This window comes from Peromyscus leucopus, chromosome 1 (assembly GCF_004664715.2).
Source record: "Peromyscus leucopus breed LL Stock chromosome 1, UCI_PerLeu_2.1, whole genome shotgun sequence".
NCBI lineage: Eukaryota > Metazoa > Chordata > Mammalia > Rodentia > Cricetidae > Peromyscus > Peromyscus leucopus.
Window position 1 is genome coordinate 164,373,904 of NC_051063.1, and position 14,581 is coordinate 164,388,484.

The window sequence follows — 14,581 nt, forward strand, 5'->3', positions numbered from 1 at the left end:
TCAGGCTAGCGTAGCTCTTTTCACATGAAGCCCTAACCGACCACCAAGAACATTTCCCCTTGCGTTTCTTTTTCTTTTTCAAGACAGGGTCTTGATATGTAGCTCAGGCTGGCCTCAAATTTGTGGCAATCCTCCTGTCTTAGCCTCTAAAATGCAGGGCTTACAAGTGTGAACCACGACAGATAAGTCCAGTAATCTATTTTTGTTTCTTCGAGACCGGGTCTTGCTAGAGACAGCCTGCACTAGCTGTGAAATCCTATTTTAAATTGCCGTTACGTGCGTGGCAGTGGGTAAGTACACACTTGAGTGCCTGTGGCCATGGAGTCCTTTGAAAGAGCAGCCGGTGAGAGCTCTTAACTGCTGAGCCATCTCTTCAGGTTTTTTGTTTGTTTGGTTGTTGTTTTTTGTTTTTCGAGACAGGGTGTCTGTGTAGCCCTGGCTGTCCTGGATCTCACTCTGTAGACCAGGCTGGCCTTGAACTCAGAGATCTGCCTGCCTCTGCCTCCTGAGTGCTGGGGTTAAAGGCGTGTGCCACCACTGCCCAGCTCAGCTCCTCATTTTAACACAGGGCCTCACTGTGTAACCCTGGCTGGCCTGGAACTTGCTATGTAGACAAGGCTAGCCTCAAATTCAGACAAATCTACCTCTCTCTGCCTCCCAGGTGCGAACATTAAAGGTGTGCACTACCATACCTGTAAGCCTTTAATTCTGGATCTTCCTGCCTCAGCTTCCCCATGCTGAGACCACAGATGTGTGTTAGCACACCAGACTCTAGGAATTCATATTCTGAGATAGGACCTGATATGATACATTCCAGGCTGGCTTAAATTTATGTATACCAGATTTGCCTCTGTTCCTGTGCTGGGAATATATATCTATATATAAATGCACAGTCAGTTCTATGCTAGGGAATTGAACCCAGGGATTTGTGCATGCTAGGCAAGCAATCTACCAACTCAGCCACACCAGAATCCCCCTGTAACTTTCACTGGGCACATACTGTATGTGGATCTACAGCAGTGAATCAACTGGCCAATGTCCAGCCCTGCTGGAACTGACACTTGAGAAGCTGGACAGTCAACATCTGCAGATAATGTCATGTGAATGAGTGAATGATGGCAGTGAATCCCACAGAGGAAAAAGTCATGGCACTCTTGTCCTTTACAATGATAGAGCCACAGGAGGACCCTGGGCAGGGAGGGCCACACCCCAACTCAGATGCTCCCAGGGAGCAGAGACAAGGAGTCTTTTGTGACTGTCCAGGTGGGAGACCAAAGTGGCCAGTTGAAGAATAGGGCTGAGGAAGGAGAGGGCAGCTGGCAGGTCTGGAACATTCTGAAGGCCAAACCTCAGGTTTGCTAACCCACCGAAGGTGGGAAAACACCGAGGATAGCCCAGTGTCGGCAAAGGGCTTGGAGTGCCTGTGAGGGGTGAGGTGAGCACAAAGGATTCTGGGGATCAGCTTCCATGAGTGTGACACTCTGGACAACACCGGAGTTGGGGACCATCGGCCACAGGATAAGGATAAAGCTGGTTCAGTCTGAGGGAGTCATCAGAGGATGCTGGCCTTCTTGTCCCAGAGGAGGAGAGGCCTTGGCATCCTTTCAGTCACCCTGGGGATCCCCAAGCCACCCAGCATGGGAGCAGTCACCTAGCACCTCTCTCGCTCACAGATCCAGAGACTCTGCTCTTGGGACCGTTTATTGTGGGTCTTCTGCTCAGTACCAAGGCGGGAAGGAGGAAGACGGGATGGCGTCCTCCAGCTTTCTCCAGCTAGCCGCCTTCTTATCACAGCGGAGACACGGCTCTGGCTGACAGCCCGGTGACAGGAGGGGCCACTGCCAATGATTCGGGGGCAGGGGAGGAGGAGTGGCAGGCCAGGAGTTCAGGGGGAGGCGACAAGTACCAGCCATCAGGGCTGGCTCCAGGGGAAAGGCTCTGCGCGTCTGGGGTCTCCGGAGTGCCAATCTCTAGAGCAGACGGTTGTCAGCTGTCAGCGGGCCGGCCAGGGAGCCTGGGCTTCTGGGGCTGGTTGGGGCCGATGTACTGGAGAGGCACATGGGTGGGGGCTGTGATGCGGTCAGTGCCAAGGTAGGGCTGGAGGACAGCGGGCACGAGGACGGAACCATCCTGGGGACGGAGCAGTTATGAGGATGCTAGCCTTCCTCCAGCTCTCCCTCAGCTGCTGGGGGAGTCTCAAATTCTCACCGCTCCCATCCATTGAGTACTGCCAGCTGAACCCAGGATCTGTCCCATGACAGGCAACTCTTAACCACTGAGCCACACCCCAGCCCCTCACTGGGGGATTCTAGGCAGGGGCTCTACTATTAAACCATGCCCTCAGCCCTGTTTTACTTTTAAACTGAGATAGTAAAGATCCCCAGACAGGTCTTGAACCTGAGATTCCAGGCTTGGGAACCTCTCACCTTTTGCTGATTGCTCTCCAGGAGGGCAATGAGGAGTCGGGGAACAGCACAAGCCGTGGCGTTCACCTGGGAGAAGGGTGTGCTCAGGGCCAGGCTCTGAGCCCGTCCTGGCCCTGGGGTGGGGCTGAGGTGCTGCAGAGGACGGGAAGGTGGAGATGCCGTGTGGGCCTCACCGTATGTGCAAACTGCAGCTCCCCGGTCTCCGTCTCAAACATGATGAACAGGCGGCGGCTCTGGAAGTCTGTGCAGTTGGAGGCGCTGGTGACCTGGAGCAGGGGTGATTGAGAGGCTGTCTTGGGGACAGGCCCATCCTCCAGCGTCTTACCGCACATCCCCACTAGCCCAGGGCTTTCACCTCTCCGTATCGGCCTCGGCCAGGCATCCAGGCCTCAATGTCAAACTTGCGATAGGCAGGAAGGCCCAGTTCCTGGGTGGGCATGTCCAGCACCCTGAGGCCAAGGTCGACAACAGGGTAAGTCAAAAGGATGGTCAGTGGAAGAGGAGGACATGGAGGAGGACGAAAAGGAGGGAAAGAAGGGATAAGAAGGCACAGAGGATGAGGAGAACCCAGCGCTGGGGAGGTGGTACCCAGAGGAGACAGAGGCAGAGGGTGGGAAGGAAGGCCAGCCATGCAGCAGCCTATGGGCTCCTCACCCAACCACTCCCTGGTCTAGAACAGCATCTCCAGTTTGGGAGATCTCTCTAACTGCCTTTTTCTTTTTGTATGGCTTTTTGAGGTAGGGTCTCATGTAGTCCAGGCTGCCCTAGAGTTCACTATACAGCCAAGAACGGCTTTGAACAGGTGCAGACCACAAGTGCTGGGATTGTAGGTGCGCACCTCTAGGCCTTGTGTTTGTGTGTGCTCACTGATGGCGCTAGACAGGCTGGGCAGAGAGCTCTGGGGATCCACTGGTCTCTGACTCTCCAGCACTGGCGTCACAGATGCACCCATTACCCCCAGGGGTATGTGGGTGCTGGAGATCAGAACTGAGGTTCTATGTTTGCACAGCAGGCACTTTTCTGTCTCCTTTGAAGTAGGGTCTCGAGTAGTCCAGGCTGGCCTCAAACTCACAGCAATCCTCCTGCCTCAGTCTCCCCAGTGCTAGGATTGTAAATATGAGCCTTTTCAGTTTTATTGACTTAGTTATTTTGAGACATGACCATACTCTATAGTTCAGGCTGGTCTTGAACTCATGGAAATCCTGCCACAGCCTCTTAAGGGCTGAGGTTACAGGCATGCGATGCCCCACCTGGTTGTATATTCTGTTTTTTTTTTTTTTTTTTTTTGCAATGAGTCACCTGGGGAAGAGGTGGCCTTCTTCAGCCCTCTGGAAAGCTGTGTGTCCTAAAGGATGAGCGGGCTTTTGATATCTGGTGCCTCCCTTTCACATCCTGCCTCACCTTGGAGGACAATGAGGTCTCTTGGACCTCACTCGAGGGATGAGGAACTGCCCCAGAGGGGTCAGGGAATAGCTTTACTGTGCAAGCTTTTCATACTCCTACAGAGCAAGATAATGCAGACAGACTATACCGTCCAGAGGCCTCACCCAGGGAGAAGGAGGCAGGTGGCAGGACAGCGGGTCACCCCCCTCCCTTCTTCAACCCCACCAACCCCACCCAGCTCCGCACCGGAAATGCAAGCCCAGCTCAGTCAAGATCTCCACCTGCAGGGACAGGAACTCATCCAGCAGCTGCGAGCTCTGCTCCAGCCCAGGGGCCGTCACCCCAAACATCTCCACCTGGGACAGGGCAGGGGCACCGGGTCAGGAGGTCCTGGGTGGTGGTGGTGACCTGTGCTTGGCCAGCTGGGTCTGCGCCACTCACTTTAGTGAAGTGATGGACTCGGTACAGTCCCCAGGGCTCCTTCCCGGTGTCTGTCTCGGCCCGGTAGCAGGTGCTGGCACAAACCATCCTAGTAGGAGCATGTGAGGTTGGGTCAGGGAGGGTAGGAGACATTACCAACGGGGGCTAGGATTAAAGAAACTGGGCATCACCTGACTGGCAGGTCCCTGAAAGCTACAGAATGGTCCATGAAGTATCCTGGGAGGAGAAAGAGGAAGGATGAGGTTAGCCAGGGTCACGCCATCTCCCACAGAAGTCGGAGTGAAATTTTGTCAGGGCGCACGGCTGGATAGTCACTGTACTTTGAGCAGTCAACAACCTCCACAACTGTATGCGTTAGCTCCAGGGTTGTGATCTGTCACCTGCAGGGAGTTATCCCTCCACCACCCAGGCCGATGCTCACCTGCCAGCCCCACCTCTGCCGTCCCAGCCAGGTTGAGATCTTCGAAGCGGGAGGGGTCAATATTGTAAATTTGGGATGGGCTGGCGTTTGGTGTCATTCCACAGCCTTCCTGGGGGAAGGTTGCAGGGGTCAGGTAACCTTGGCCTTCCCCGTACTGGGGTCACGACCCCAGCGGTTCCTCTGGAAATGCTCCCTCTCCCCTGCCCTCCATGATGGCTGACTTCCATGACCCAGCCCAGGGCAGTCTCCTCAGGGAGAGAGGGCCTGTCACCCAGGCCTCACTCACAAACACAGCTCCTCGCAGAAGGTCTGGAACCGTCATGGGAGTGAAGCCCTGGGGAGAGGAGAGGGCATAAGAGAGGCACATAAACCTAAGACAGTGGCTGCACCGCCATTCCAGTCACCCCACAGCAGAGGCCTGAGCCCCGCGACCCTGTTATCGGGTTCTCCTGCTACAAGCACCCTGCTTTCCTTGCAGCTCATCCAGAGGGCAGCTGGAGATACCACTGAATCTAACGTGAAATCTAACACGTCCCTTCCCTGCTTGAAGCCTCCCACGGCCCCCAGTGCCCACAGAACACCTTTTATCCCAGAACTTAGGAGGCAGAGAGGCAGATCTCTGAGTTTGAGGCCAAACTGGTCTACACATGGAGCTCCAGGCCATCAGCTAAGGTTAAATAGTGAGACCCTGTCTCAAAGAAGAAAGAAAACCTGAAAGCCTGTGATGCCCCCACCATGGCCAGCAATTCATGGACTCCTTGCCTTAGTGGACACCGCTCTCCAAATGCCCCCGATGCTGCAGCAGGAAGTGAGGGGTGGCGATTACAAGCGCAGGCTCCTGGCCAAGCTCTGAGACCTTATACTAGTTACCTCCTCCTCAAGCCTCAATTTTCCCATCTCAAGAGGGGCATAATAATAGCACCCACTAGCACAGATGACTTAGAAATTAATGTGTTGATAACACACACTGATGCTGGGGACTGCGACACACCACGCCCGGGTGTTTTTTGACACAGTTTCACTATGTTGCCTAGGTCAGTCTTAAAGTTTTGATCCTCCTGCCTCAGCTTCCCCAGTGCTGGATAAAGTGTGTATATGATTCAGGGAATGGAACCCAGGGCCTTCTACATGCCAGGCGAGTGCTCTACCAGTTAACTGAGCTACATTCCTATAGCTTAATCACTCGGAGCTTGGCACCCATTCCACCCTGTCCGGGTTGTCCTCAGGTAGCCATACCCTGCTGATGAGCTTGCTGAGGGTAAAGTTGACCAGGCCATGCTGTAAGAGGGCCCCAGCCCCGCGCAGGTAATAGGACCGGTGGCCAGACACGTGAGACAGGCGCCTAGAGACAGACAGGCAGAAAAACTAGCAGTGCCCATGGGCCAGGGTGGGTGGGGAGAGGACTCGGGTACCCAGGGGGCAGAGGCACAGATGCTAGGCGGACCTGGCATCAAATATTCATCTTGCGCAGGCCCAGCCCTGGCATTCCACCTTGTACCCTAAGGCTGCAGGACAGAGCTGGCTACCAGCTGTTAGTGTGGGGTGATGGGGTAAGAGGGGGTGAGGCCCAGGGGTTCGGGGGTGGGGGCTCACTTCTGCCGGATAATGTCGAGTCTCTCGCCAATTTCCAGGTGGCCTCGGGGTCGGAAGGAGAAAACTGGTTGTACATAAAAAGCAATGGGGTAAGAAAGGAAGAAAGATGAATTGGAGAGGGGGATTAGAGAGCGAGGAGGAGGGGAGGGGGGACCATGGGGGAAGGGAAGTAGGGTAAGACAAGGAGAAGGAGAGAAGAGTGAGCGAGAGGTGAGGGAAGGAGAGAGCACACAGAAAGAGAGACAGGAGCTGGGAAGAAAAGCCCCAGAGTGGGGACCAAAGCAAAGCAGTGAGAGAAGAGACACGGCCAGACACACTGTACCCACGCCAGGGGGCACCCAGTCAAAGTCCAAGTCAGGTGGGCTGCTCCAGCCGTGCCCCAAGGCCCGCCCTGACCCAAGACCACCCATGCCCCACCCCCAGCCTGGGGTCCAGGGACACTGGATTTGGGCCCTGGGGTGAGACTCACCTGGCTTCTCTCCCACCACACGGAGCACCCTAGCCTGGCTCTCATCCCCAACAGGCTGCAAGAAGAGGAGCGCGTCAGAGGAAGGCGGCCGCTCGGATGCCGGCCCCCTGCCGCTCGAACGGCCTTTACCGTGTCTGGGTGGGTCTGGTTGGGCAGCCTCAGAGCCTGTAAGTAGAACTGCTCTTCCAACTGGGTCTCTCTGGGGTACAACGGCGTGAGCTGTTTCCGGATTTCCCGGCCACGGGCCCGCAGGCCCTGATATTGGGGGTCCTGGACATGGCAGAGAGGGTTAGCCTTGGGGAGGGTCAGGGACCCCACCACCAGCCTGACTCATCCTTGCTGGCAGGACACCATGTAGACGCAGCCTGAGTTTCCGCTCAGTCGGCAAGTTCATGCACACAAGGTTCAGGCCTGCCCAAACGGAACTTCTCTTGCTTTGGCTGTGAGGAGCCAGGAACCAAGCTGAGCTACCCATAATCAGCAGAGGATTCTAGAGGGACCTATCAGGAAGGTGGCGTGGCTCTGGCTTCCTCTGCCACAAAAGAACAAAGCCGGGCTCAGAATAAACCTAGTAATGGAGCCAAGGAGCCGGCTGAAGCCAGTTTTATTTATACAAAGAGACATGCCGCTTTTGTTTTTAATGTCTGAGTGTGCCAGAGAGCAAATTTGGGTCCTCTGTAGAGCAGCACGCACTTATGGTCACTGAGTCATCTCTCCAGCCCCAATGGAAGCTGTTCTTTTTTTTTTAAATTCTATTTATTTATATTTTATGTATGATTCCCCTGCACGCCAGAAGAGGGCACCAGATCTCATTATAGATGGTTGTGAGCCACCATGTGGTTGTTGGGAATGGGACTCAGGACCTCTGGAAGAGCAGACAGTGCTCTTAACTGCTGAGCCCCTCTCCACGCCCGGAAGCTGTTGTTCTTTTCATCTGACCTCCTGACCCTGTCTGAATTACGCTGTCATGGTAGTGGAAGAACTGTAACCGACATGGAACCCTACCTTCTGCACTTGGTCACTGTCTTGGTTGGCCTGGTGGAGAAGAGGAAAGGGGAAGGTGATTAGGTAATGAACTTGGGGATGCAGAGCAGAGACAGAAGAGGTCACAGTTCAAACAGGACCAATGCATCTGAATCTGTCAGTGCTGGCTGGGTCCCTCCACCACTCTGCCTCAGTTTCTCTACTGGTAAGGCCAGTGGTGGTAACACAATACAACAGTAATGACACCCACCAGTGAGACACCTGCTCCCTCCTCCTGGGCTCTGTGGGGGAAGACAGGCTTACCTCTTTATTTCAGTTATGTCTTTGTGCATCTGGGTTTAAACCTAGAGCCGTGTAGACAACATTCTACCACTCAGCTACACTCCTGGCCCTGTTGTTTTTATTTTTTATTTATGAATCTCTGTGTGTGTCTGTACGGTACATGTGTGGATGCCCTTGGAGTCCAGGTATCAGAACTTCTGGTGCTGCAATTATAGGTTGTTGTGAGCCACCTGACGTGGGTGATGAGAACCAAACTCAGACCCTCTGCAAGAATCTCGAGGCCATCACTCCGGCTCAGGTTTTTTTTTAAATGAGGAATCCGAAGGGCGGTCTGGCCTGGAACCTGATAGGCAGCTGCTAAGGAAGACACTGAACTCCTGGGCCTCCGCCTGAGGGCAGGATGGCAGCTGTGTGCCACCACACCCTTGGTGACTTCTACTAAGCCATCCGAGCTAGTGGCACTGGTTGTCACGCTTTGTAGATGTTGGATTGTGACCCTATGGGGTGCTGTAACTGAATGGTGGGGTTGCAAAAAAATTTGGTAGTAGTAAGGGTTTCTTTCTGTATGCACAATGATGGAAATTAATTACAAATCAAACATGTAACAAATATGAGTGTTTCTCGCAAAAGGGGGCTGGTGAGTGGGAAAAGGCTAAGAAGCCAGGTCTAAGCCAGGCCCTCCCCTTCCCACAGGCCTGATTCAGTCCCTCTCTAGGAAAGCCTTCAGTTCAGGACCGCCCTGGGGCTGGCCCTAAACTAGCAACAGTGACTCTATGTGTCCTGATGACTCTTGTGAGGGTGGGCGTCCGAGCCCTGGCAACAAGAGGGGAGTCTACTTAGGGAATGGTCTCTTTGCTCCTGGAAGAGATCTTGAGACAGAAAAGCTCAATTTTCGTCTCTGACGCGGTGGTAGCCATCTTGGAACTGGGATGGGGTCCAATCTATGTGTTCAAGTTGGGCACACAGAGGAAAAGAATCTGGCTGGGGATGCTGAGGAGAGCTAATTCATCAGCCTTCATGGCATCAGGACTAGGTGGCTTGTTTAACTAGGTAACAACTCTCTACATGATCCAAGCCCCTTGAATTGGATTTCCTGTCACTCGCAGCCAGAGGCCTCCAGCCGGCCCTGGCCCACAGAGGCCCCACGCTCCCATGCTCACCAGCAGGGCCCGCACCGCCTCTGTCACAGCCGCCTTCTCTGCCTCCAGGCTCCGGATCTGCTCCCGCAGCTGCCTCAACTCCTGCCACGTGGAGATCTGTGGGAGGATACCCCGAGAGGGAAGTGAACTGCTGGCCACCTGGATGGCAGCAGGTGAGGTCCAGCGTCCCCTCCCATTAGTGCCTCAGCACCCAGAAGCCCAGGTGGGCACAGCTGTCCTGAACCAATGCCTTTCCCAGCTCACCCTGCAGCCACTTCTGCTGGTGTGATCAAGACCAACCAAGGGACAAGCGTGGACGTGCGACTCTTATTATTATTTTTGATTTTGTGAGCCAGTGTATTGAAATACAGCTCAGGGTAGCCTTGAACTTGTAATCATCCTGTCCTTCTCCGAGGGGTGGGACTATAGAGGTGCCAGCATGCTAGGCTAAGTCACTTCTTGAAGGTGACTAAACTTTCTTTTTTCTTTCTTGTTTATTTATTTTGTGTGTGGCCACAGCATGGAAGTGAGAAGACACTTTATAGGAGTTGGTTCTCTCCTTCCACTGCGTGGATCCCAGGGACTGAACTCAGGCTGTTGGTTTGGTAGTAAGTACCTTTATCTGCTGAGCATCTCTCCTGGCTCTTCTTTAAATACAAGATCCCTGGCTAGCCTGGAACTCCCTCTGTAGACCAGGCTGGTCTCAAACTCACAGACATCCGCCTGCCTCTGCCTCCTCCAGGTTACTGGGATTAAAAGTGTGCACTGGCCAAGCAGTGGTGGTGCAAGCCTTTAATCTCAACACTCGGGAGGCAGAGGCAGGCGGATCTCTGTGAATTTGAGGCCAGCCTGGTCTAAGAATAGGTTCCAGGACAGGCTCCAAAGCTACACAGAGAAACGCTGTCTCGAAAAATCAAAAAAAAAAAAAAAAAAAAAAAAAAAAAACCCAAAAAAAACAAAAACAAAAAAGTGTGTACCAACATGCCCAGAGATTGTTGTTGTTGTTGTTATTATTATTATTAAGCATTTGCCCAGAGATTGTAGTTGTTATTATTATTAAGCATTTACATTAATTTCTTGTGTTTGTACTTGTATGGAGGTCAGAAGACAACACTCTCAGGAGCTGGTTTTCTCCTACCATCTGGGAATAGAACTCAGGTTGTCAGGCTTGGCAGCAAGTGTCCTTACTGGCTGGGCCATCTCGCCCACAGAAACTTAAATGAGGCCAAAGTGTCCATGATTTACAGTGCCCGGTGAGAGGGTGTGTTGGTTTCAAGGAGAAATGTCTCCCACAGGCTCCAGCTGCTAGGCATCTGGTCAGTGCCGGTGATGTTCGGGGAGGCTTAGGAGATGCGGTCTGGCCGGAGGAAATAGGTCGGTCACTGGAGATGGGCTCTGAGAGCTTAAAACCTGCCCTACATCTAGTTTGTTCTCTCTGCTTCAGGCTGGTGGTTATAGGTGTGAGCCAGGCTGCGAGCATGCCTTTGAGCCCAGAGAGCCAGGAGGATCTCTGCGAGTTTGAGGCCAGCCTGGTCTACAGAGCGAGATCCAGGTCAGGCACCAAAACTACACAGAGAAACCCTGTTTAATAAAAAAAAAAGTGAGCTCTCAGTTTACTGCCCCCCCCCCCGCTGCCATTCTGTCCCCGCTAACCCAAATACATTCTTCCATAAGTTGGTTTCCTCATGGTGTTTCAGCACAGCAACAGAAAAGAAACTAATATAGAAGGGTTCAGGACAGAGTTGTGAAGACTTGACGATGCATTACATTCAGAACTCTCTACTGACATGTGACCCCCAATTCTAGTTCCCTATAAGGTAGCATTACGTAAGCACTAACGCTTTTTATCATTCGCGCCTAGTCTCAACATCTGGATCGTAAGTGTTGCTTAAATATCTGCTCAGCAGGTGTTTATTCATTCAACCCTATTTATCAGTTTGCTATGAGGGCAGGATGCTGTCTCGAAGAGTCCCTCCCCCATCTGATTCGCACCTCACCCCTCAGTTTTCTCTGTGGCCTTAGGGCGAGCCTGGCATCAAGTTCGAGCACAGAAGACAATGGTATTTAAGTTCCAGGAGTAGAGCAGATACCAAGTGGCCAATTACGAAATATATACAAAAGGTCGTGCAGGCCACAAAAGGCATCCGTGACGTTCAGTGGGGCCTTAGTTCTCAGTGGGCCACTGGCACGTAAGTGGGTGCCATGCACAAGGCACTGCCTAACGTGGGAAGGAACCCAAATTCCTGTAAGTGGTTCCTCCCATTCCTGGAATGCACAGGGCAAACCCAGTTCGGCGAGCAGCCAGCTCCCGCCGCCGGCGCAGGCGCACTCACAATCGCAGGCAGGTCGGCCGGCCGCAGCTCCCCCTTGCGGAGCTCCAGGGCGCGCGCCGTTGCTTCTGGGCATGCGCACACCGACTCCATGTCCAAGTAAGGCAGCTCGCTGTAGCCCTCACGTGCGTGTTCATACAGGAGGTTCCGCACTCGCTTCTCTGTAGCGAAGCTCCTCCTTGGGCTCTGGGGGCACACGCAGCGTCCTCGGGACCGGAGCCCCTGGCGAGCCAGGAAAGGCCGCAGGAACCGAGCCATGGACGCAGCCATCTTGGACTGGAGACAAGGAGTCACTCACCAGGGGACGAGCCAATCAGACGCGGAAAGAGATGTCCCGCCCAGGCTTCAGGAACCCTTCCAATGGGGAAAATCGAACCAAGATAGATCCTGTCATTATCCAATTGTCGCCTTTGTCCCGCCCCTTTCGTGGCGCAGGGAAGACGTGGCCAATCACTAAAGAGAATCCCCGGAAGGGGCTGGTGATAGGATTTAGCGTGTCTACGACCCTGCTGGGTTGGGGAGGTGGGTGTAGTTGTCTGTTCTCCAAACGTCTCTCTCTTCCCTCCTCACTTTCCCCGTCCGGTATCGGGGCGAGGGCGATTGCGTCCCTGGGGGCCTGCTCAGAGGGAGGCTGAATTTGCGGGGAGGGGGGGCACTTTCTGTTGTGGTTGGCCCTGGAGAGGAGACGTGGGACTCCCAACCTCCGTTCTGAGCATCTTATGTCCTAACGCAGGGACGCACAGAAGGCGAGATGTCCTGGCCTGGCCTTCTCCGTGGCCTCACCGCGTCCCTCCGTCGTGGTAAGTGAGCGTGGGCCGCAGGGACGAGGCTGGATGAGAGCTACTCACCGGGACTTGTGTGGCTTCTGCCAGATCTCGGGTGGTGTCGGCTTTAAACACGGTGCTTTTTTTGTTTTGGAGACAGGGTTTCACTGTAGTCCAGGCTAGCCTCTACTTCGCTTTGTAGGCAGGATGGCCTTGAACTCCTGATCGATCACCCGCTTCAGCTTTCCAGTTATTAACAGGGATTTTCTACCACGCCCCCGGCTCAAGGGACAAGAAGTGGGAAGCTCCTGTGTCCAGCAGAGTTTAAGTCAATCGTTGTCATGGCTCCCTCACACAGATAGTGGTGAATCCTTAAGATTGTATTGGCTAATGATACTCTGTCTTAGTTTCTGTAAGTACACTCTGATGTTCATGCAACAATACCAATGAATGTTCGTTTCTCAGCATGTCTCCCTGGTTAGGTGTCTCAGCAAGTATTAATTGATGACCTCCTATGGGTGAGAAATCCAAGCCAGGGATTTTAGTCATTCATTCAAGATGTGCCTCCCACAGGAGGGGAACTTTTATGTTTTTAGACATACCCCAGACATCAAATGTTGTGCAGTGTCCTGAGGGATTTCATTCACCTGAATATTTACTATCTAACCTGATCTACATAGAGAGTTCCAGGACAGGCAGAGCCACATAGTGAGGATCTGTGTTTGTTTGTTTGTTTGTTTGTTTGTTTTTTAAGTGTTCAGTTTTGTGTGTGTAAGGTTTGCCTGTATATGTCTGTGCATCTGTGCATCATGTTTGTGCAGGGCATCAGATCCTCTGGAACTGGAGTTACAGATGATTGTGAGATGTCATGTGGGTGCTAGAAATTGAACCAGGGTCCTCTGTAAGAGTAGTCAGTGCTCTTAACCACGAAGCTACCTCTCTAGCTCCACAAATAAATCTTATTGGTCTGCCTTGAAAACATCTCCTCCAGTATTTCCACCTGCCTCTCCTTATATTACATTGCAGCTGCAGTGGTCTGTTTGGTTTTTTGTTGTTTTTTTTTTTTAAGGTACCTAGGCTGGAGCAGTTTGAACAAGGAACCAACGGGGAGTGGGAGGTAATGGTGGGTTAGGTGGAGTCTTTGAGAAGGCTTGGCTTTGCCAGCATGCTCAGCTTATGGAAAAGATTTAAAATATATAAGAACATAATTATGGGTATGGCAATAAAGGTTAGCTGTTGTTAGCATTATTCCTAAATACCTCTACTTATTTATGTGTATGAGTGTCTTACCTGCATGAATACTTGTACCACCTAGGAGGCCAAAAGAGGCCATTGGATCCCTGGAACTGTTGCTAGCCACCATGTGGTGCCGAGTATTGAACCTGGGTCCTCTATAAGAACAACCTGTGCTCTTAACCACTGAGGCATCTTTCCAGCCCCGGTATGAATGTGTTTGCCTGCATGTATGTAAGTGCATTACAGGCGTGTGTCAGATCTGGAACTAGAGTTACAAATGGTTGTGAGCTACCACCATGGGTGCTGGGAATCAAACCCCTATCCACAAGAGCAACAAGTGCTTCCAACCACTGAGCCAGCTGTCTGTCCCCACAGATACCTCTAGACATGAGCAGTTATGACCTTGTAAAGGGCTCAGATCCCTCCCTAGAATATGGAAACCATGTAGACCCTGTTGTGTCTCTACAGGTCTGGCCCTAGGTCCCCAACTCTGGGCCACACGTTCTATGGCCACCCTGAACCAGATGCACCGCTTAGGCCGCCCGAAGGAAGCCCCCAAGCGTCTGGGTCCCACAGAGGGCCGGCCACAGCTGAAGGGTGTGGTGTTACGCACATTCATCAGAAAGCCGAAGAAGCCCAACTCTGCCAACCGCAAGTGCTGCCGAGTACGCCTCAGCACGGGCAAAGAGGCCGTCTGCTTCATCCCTGGGGAGGGCCACACCCTGCAGGAGCACCATGTGGTCCTGGTGGAGGGCGGTCGCACCCAAGACCTGCCTGGGGTCAAACTCAAAGTTGTGAGGGGCAAGTATGACTGTGGCCACGTGCAAAAGAAGAAGTGACCATAATTCACAGTGGTCAGGCACTGGGTCCTCGGAAACCAGTTCTTCCTGTTCCAGGGACGGCTAGTCTTGGGCGCAACTCTCACTTGGCCTCATCAGGACTGCTACTGACCTGCAAGAGTTCTGGTGAATTGGGAGGAAGCTCCCCTCTGCCCGTTCCCTTGGCCTCCATGTTCAGTGTGCTCAGGTGGGACCTCATGCTGGGCTGGGAGTTGTAATAAATGCATCTGCAGGTTGTGACGTCACCCATGGTGCTGTGTCTGTCCCCGGCTGT

General features: G+C 53.1%; 2 protein-coding genes across 3 annotated transcripts; one reads left to right on the forward strand and one right to left on the reverse strand.

Annotated features, from left to right (window-relative positions):
* Positions 1-1,142: 1,142 nt before the first annotated feature.
* Positions 1,143-11,838, reverse strand: Sars2 (seryl-tRNA synthetase 2, mitochondrial). Of its 2 annotated transcripts, none has more exons than XM_037199689.1 (16): positions 11,472-11,838; positions 9,160-9,255; positions 7,739-7,768; positions 6,863-7,003; positions 6,734-6,788; positions 6,265-6,328; positions 5,908-6,013; positions 4,958-5,005; positions 4,672-4,780; positions 4,421-4,466; positions 4,251-4,338; positions 4,056-4,165; positions 2,782-2,875; positions 2,600-2,692; positions 2,427-2,492; positions 1,143-2,046 (listed from the first exon to the last, which is right to left on the reverse strand). In XM_037199689.1, the coding sequence occupies exons 1-16, from the start codon at positions 11,736-11,738 to the stop codon at positions 1,987-1,989; spliced, it is 1,473 nt and encodes a 490-aa protein (XP_037055584.1). In that variant the 5' UTR covers positions 11,739-11,838; the 3' UTR covers positions 1,143-1,986. The 2 variants fall into 2 exon arrangements, with proteins under 2 accessions (XP_037055584.1, XP_028715064.1); XM_028859231.2 differs by having other exon boundaries at positions 1,143-2,130.
* A 60-nt stretch (positions 11,839-11,898) lies between these two features.
* On the forward strand, positions 11,899-14,552 carry Mrps12 (mitochondrial ribosomal protein S12). The gene is made up of 3 exons (XM_028859232.2): positions 11,899-11,990; positions 12,202-12,268; positions 13,937-14,552. Exons 2-3 carry the CDS (start codon positions 12,220-12,222, stop codon positions 14,305-14,307), a joined length of 420 nt encoding a protein of 139 aa, XP_028715065.1. The 5' UTR covers positions 11,899-11,990; positions 12,202-12,219; the 3' UTR covers positions 14,308-14,552.
* The last annotated feature ends 29 nt before the right edge of the window (positions 14,553-14,581 follow it).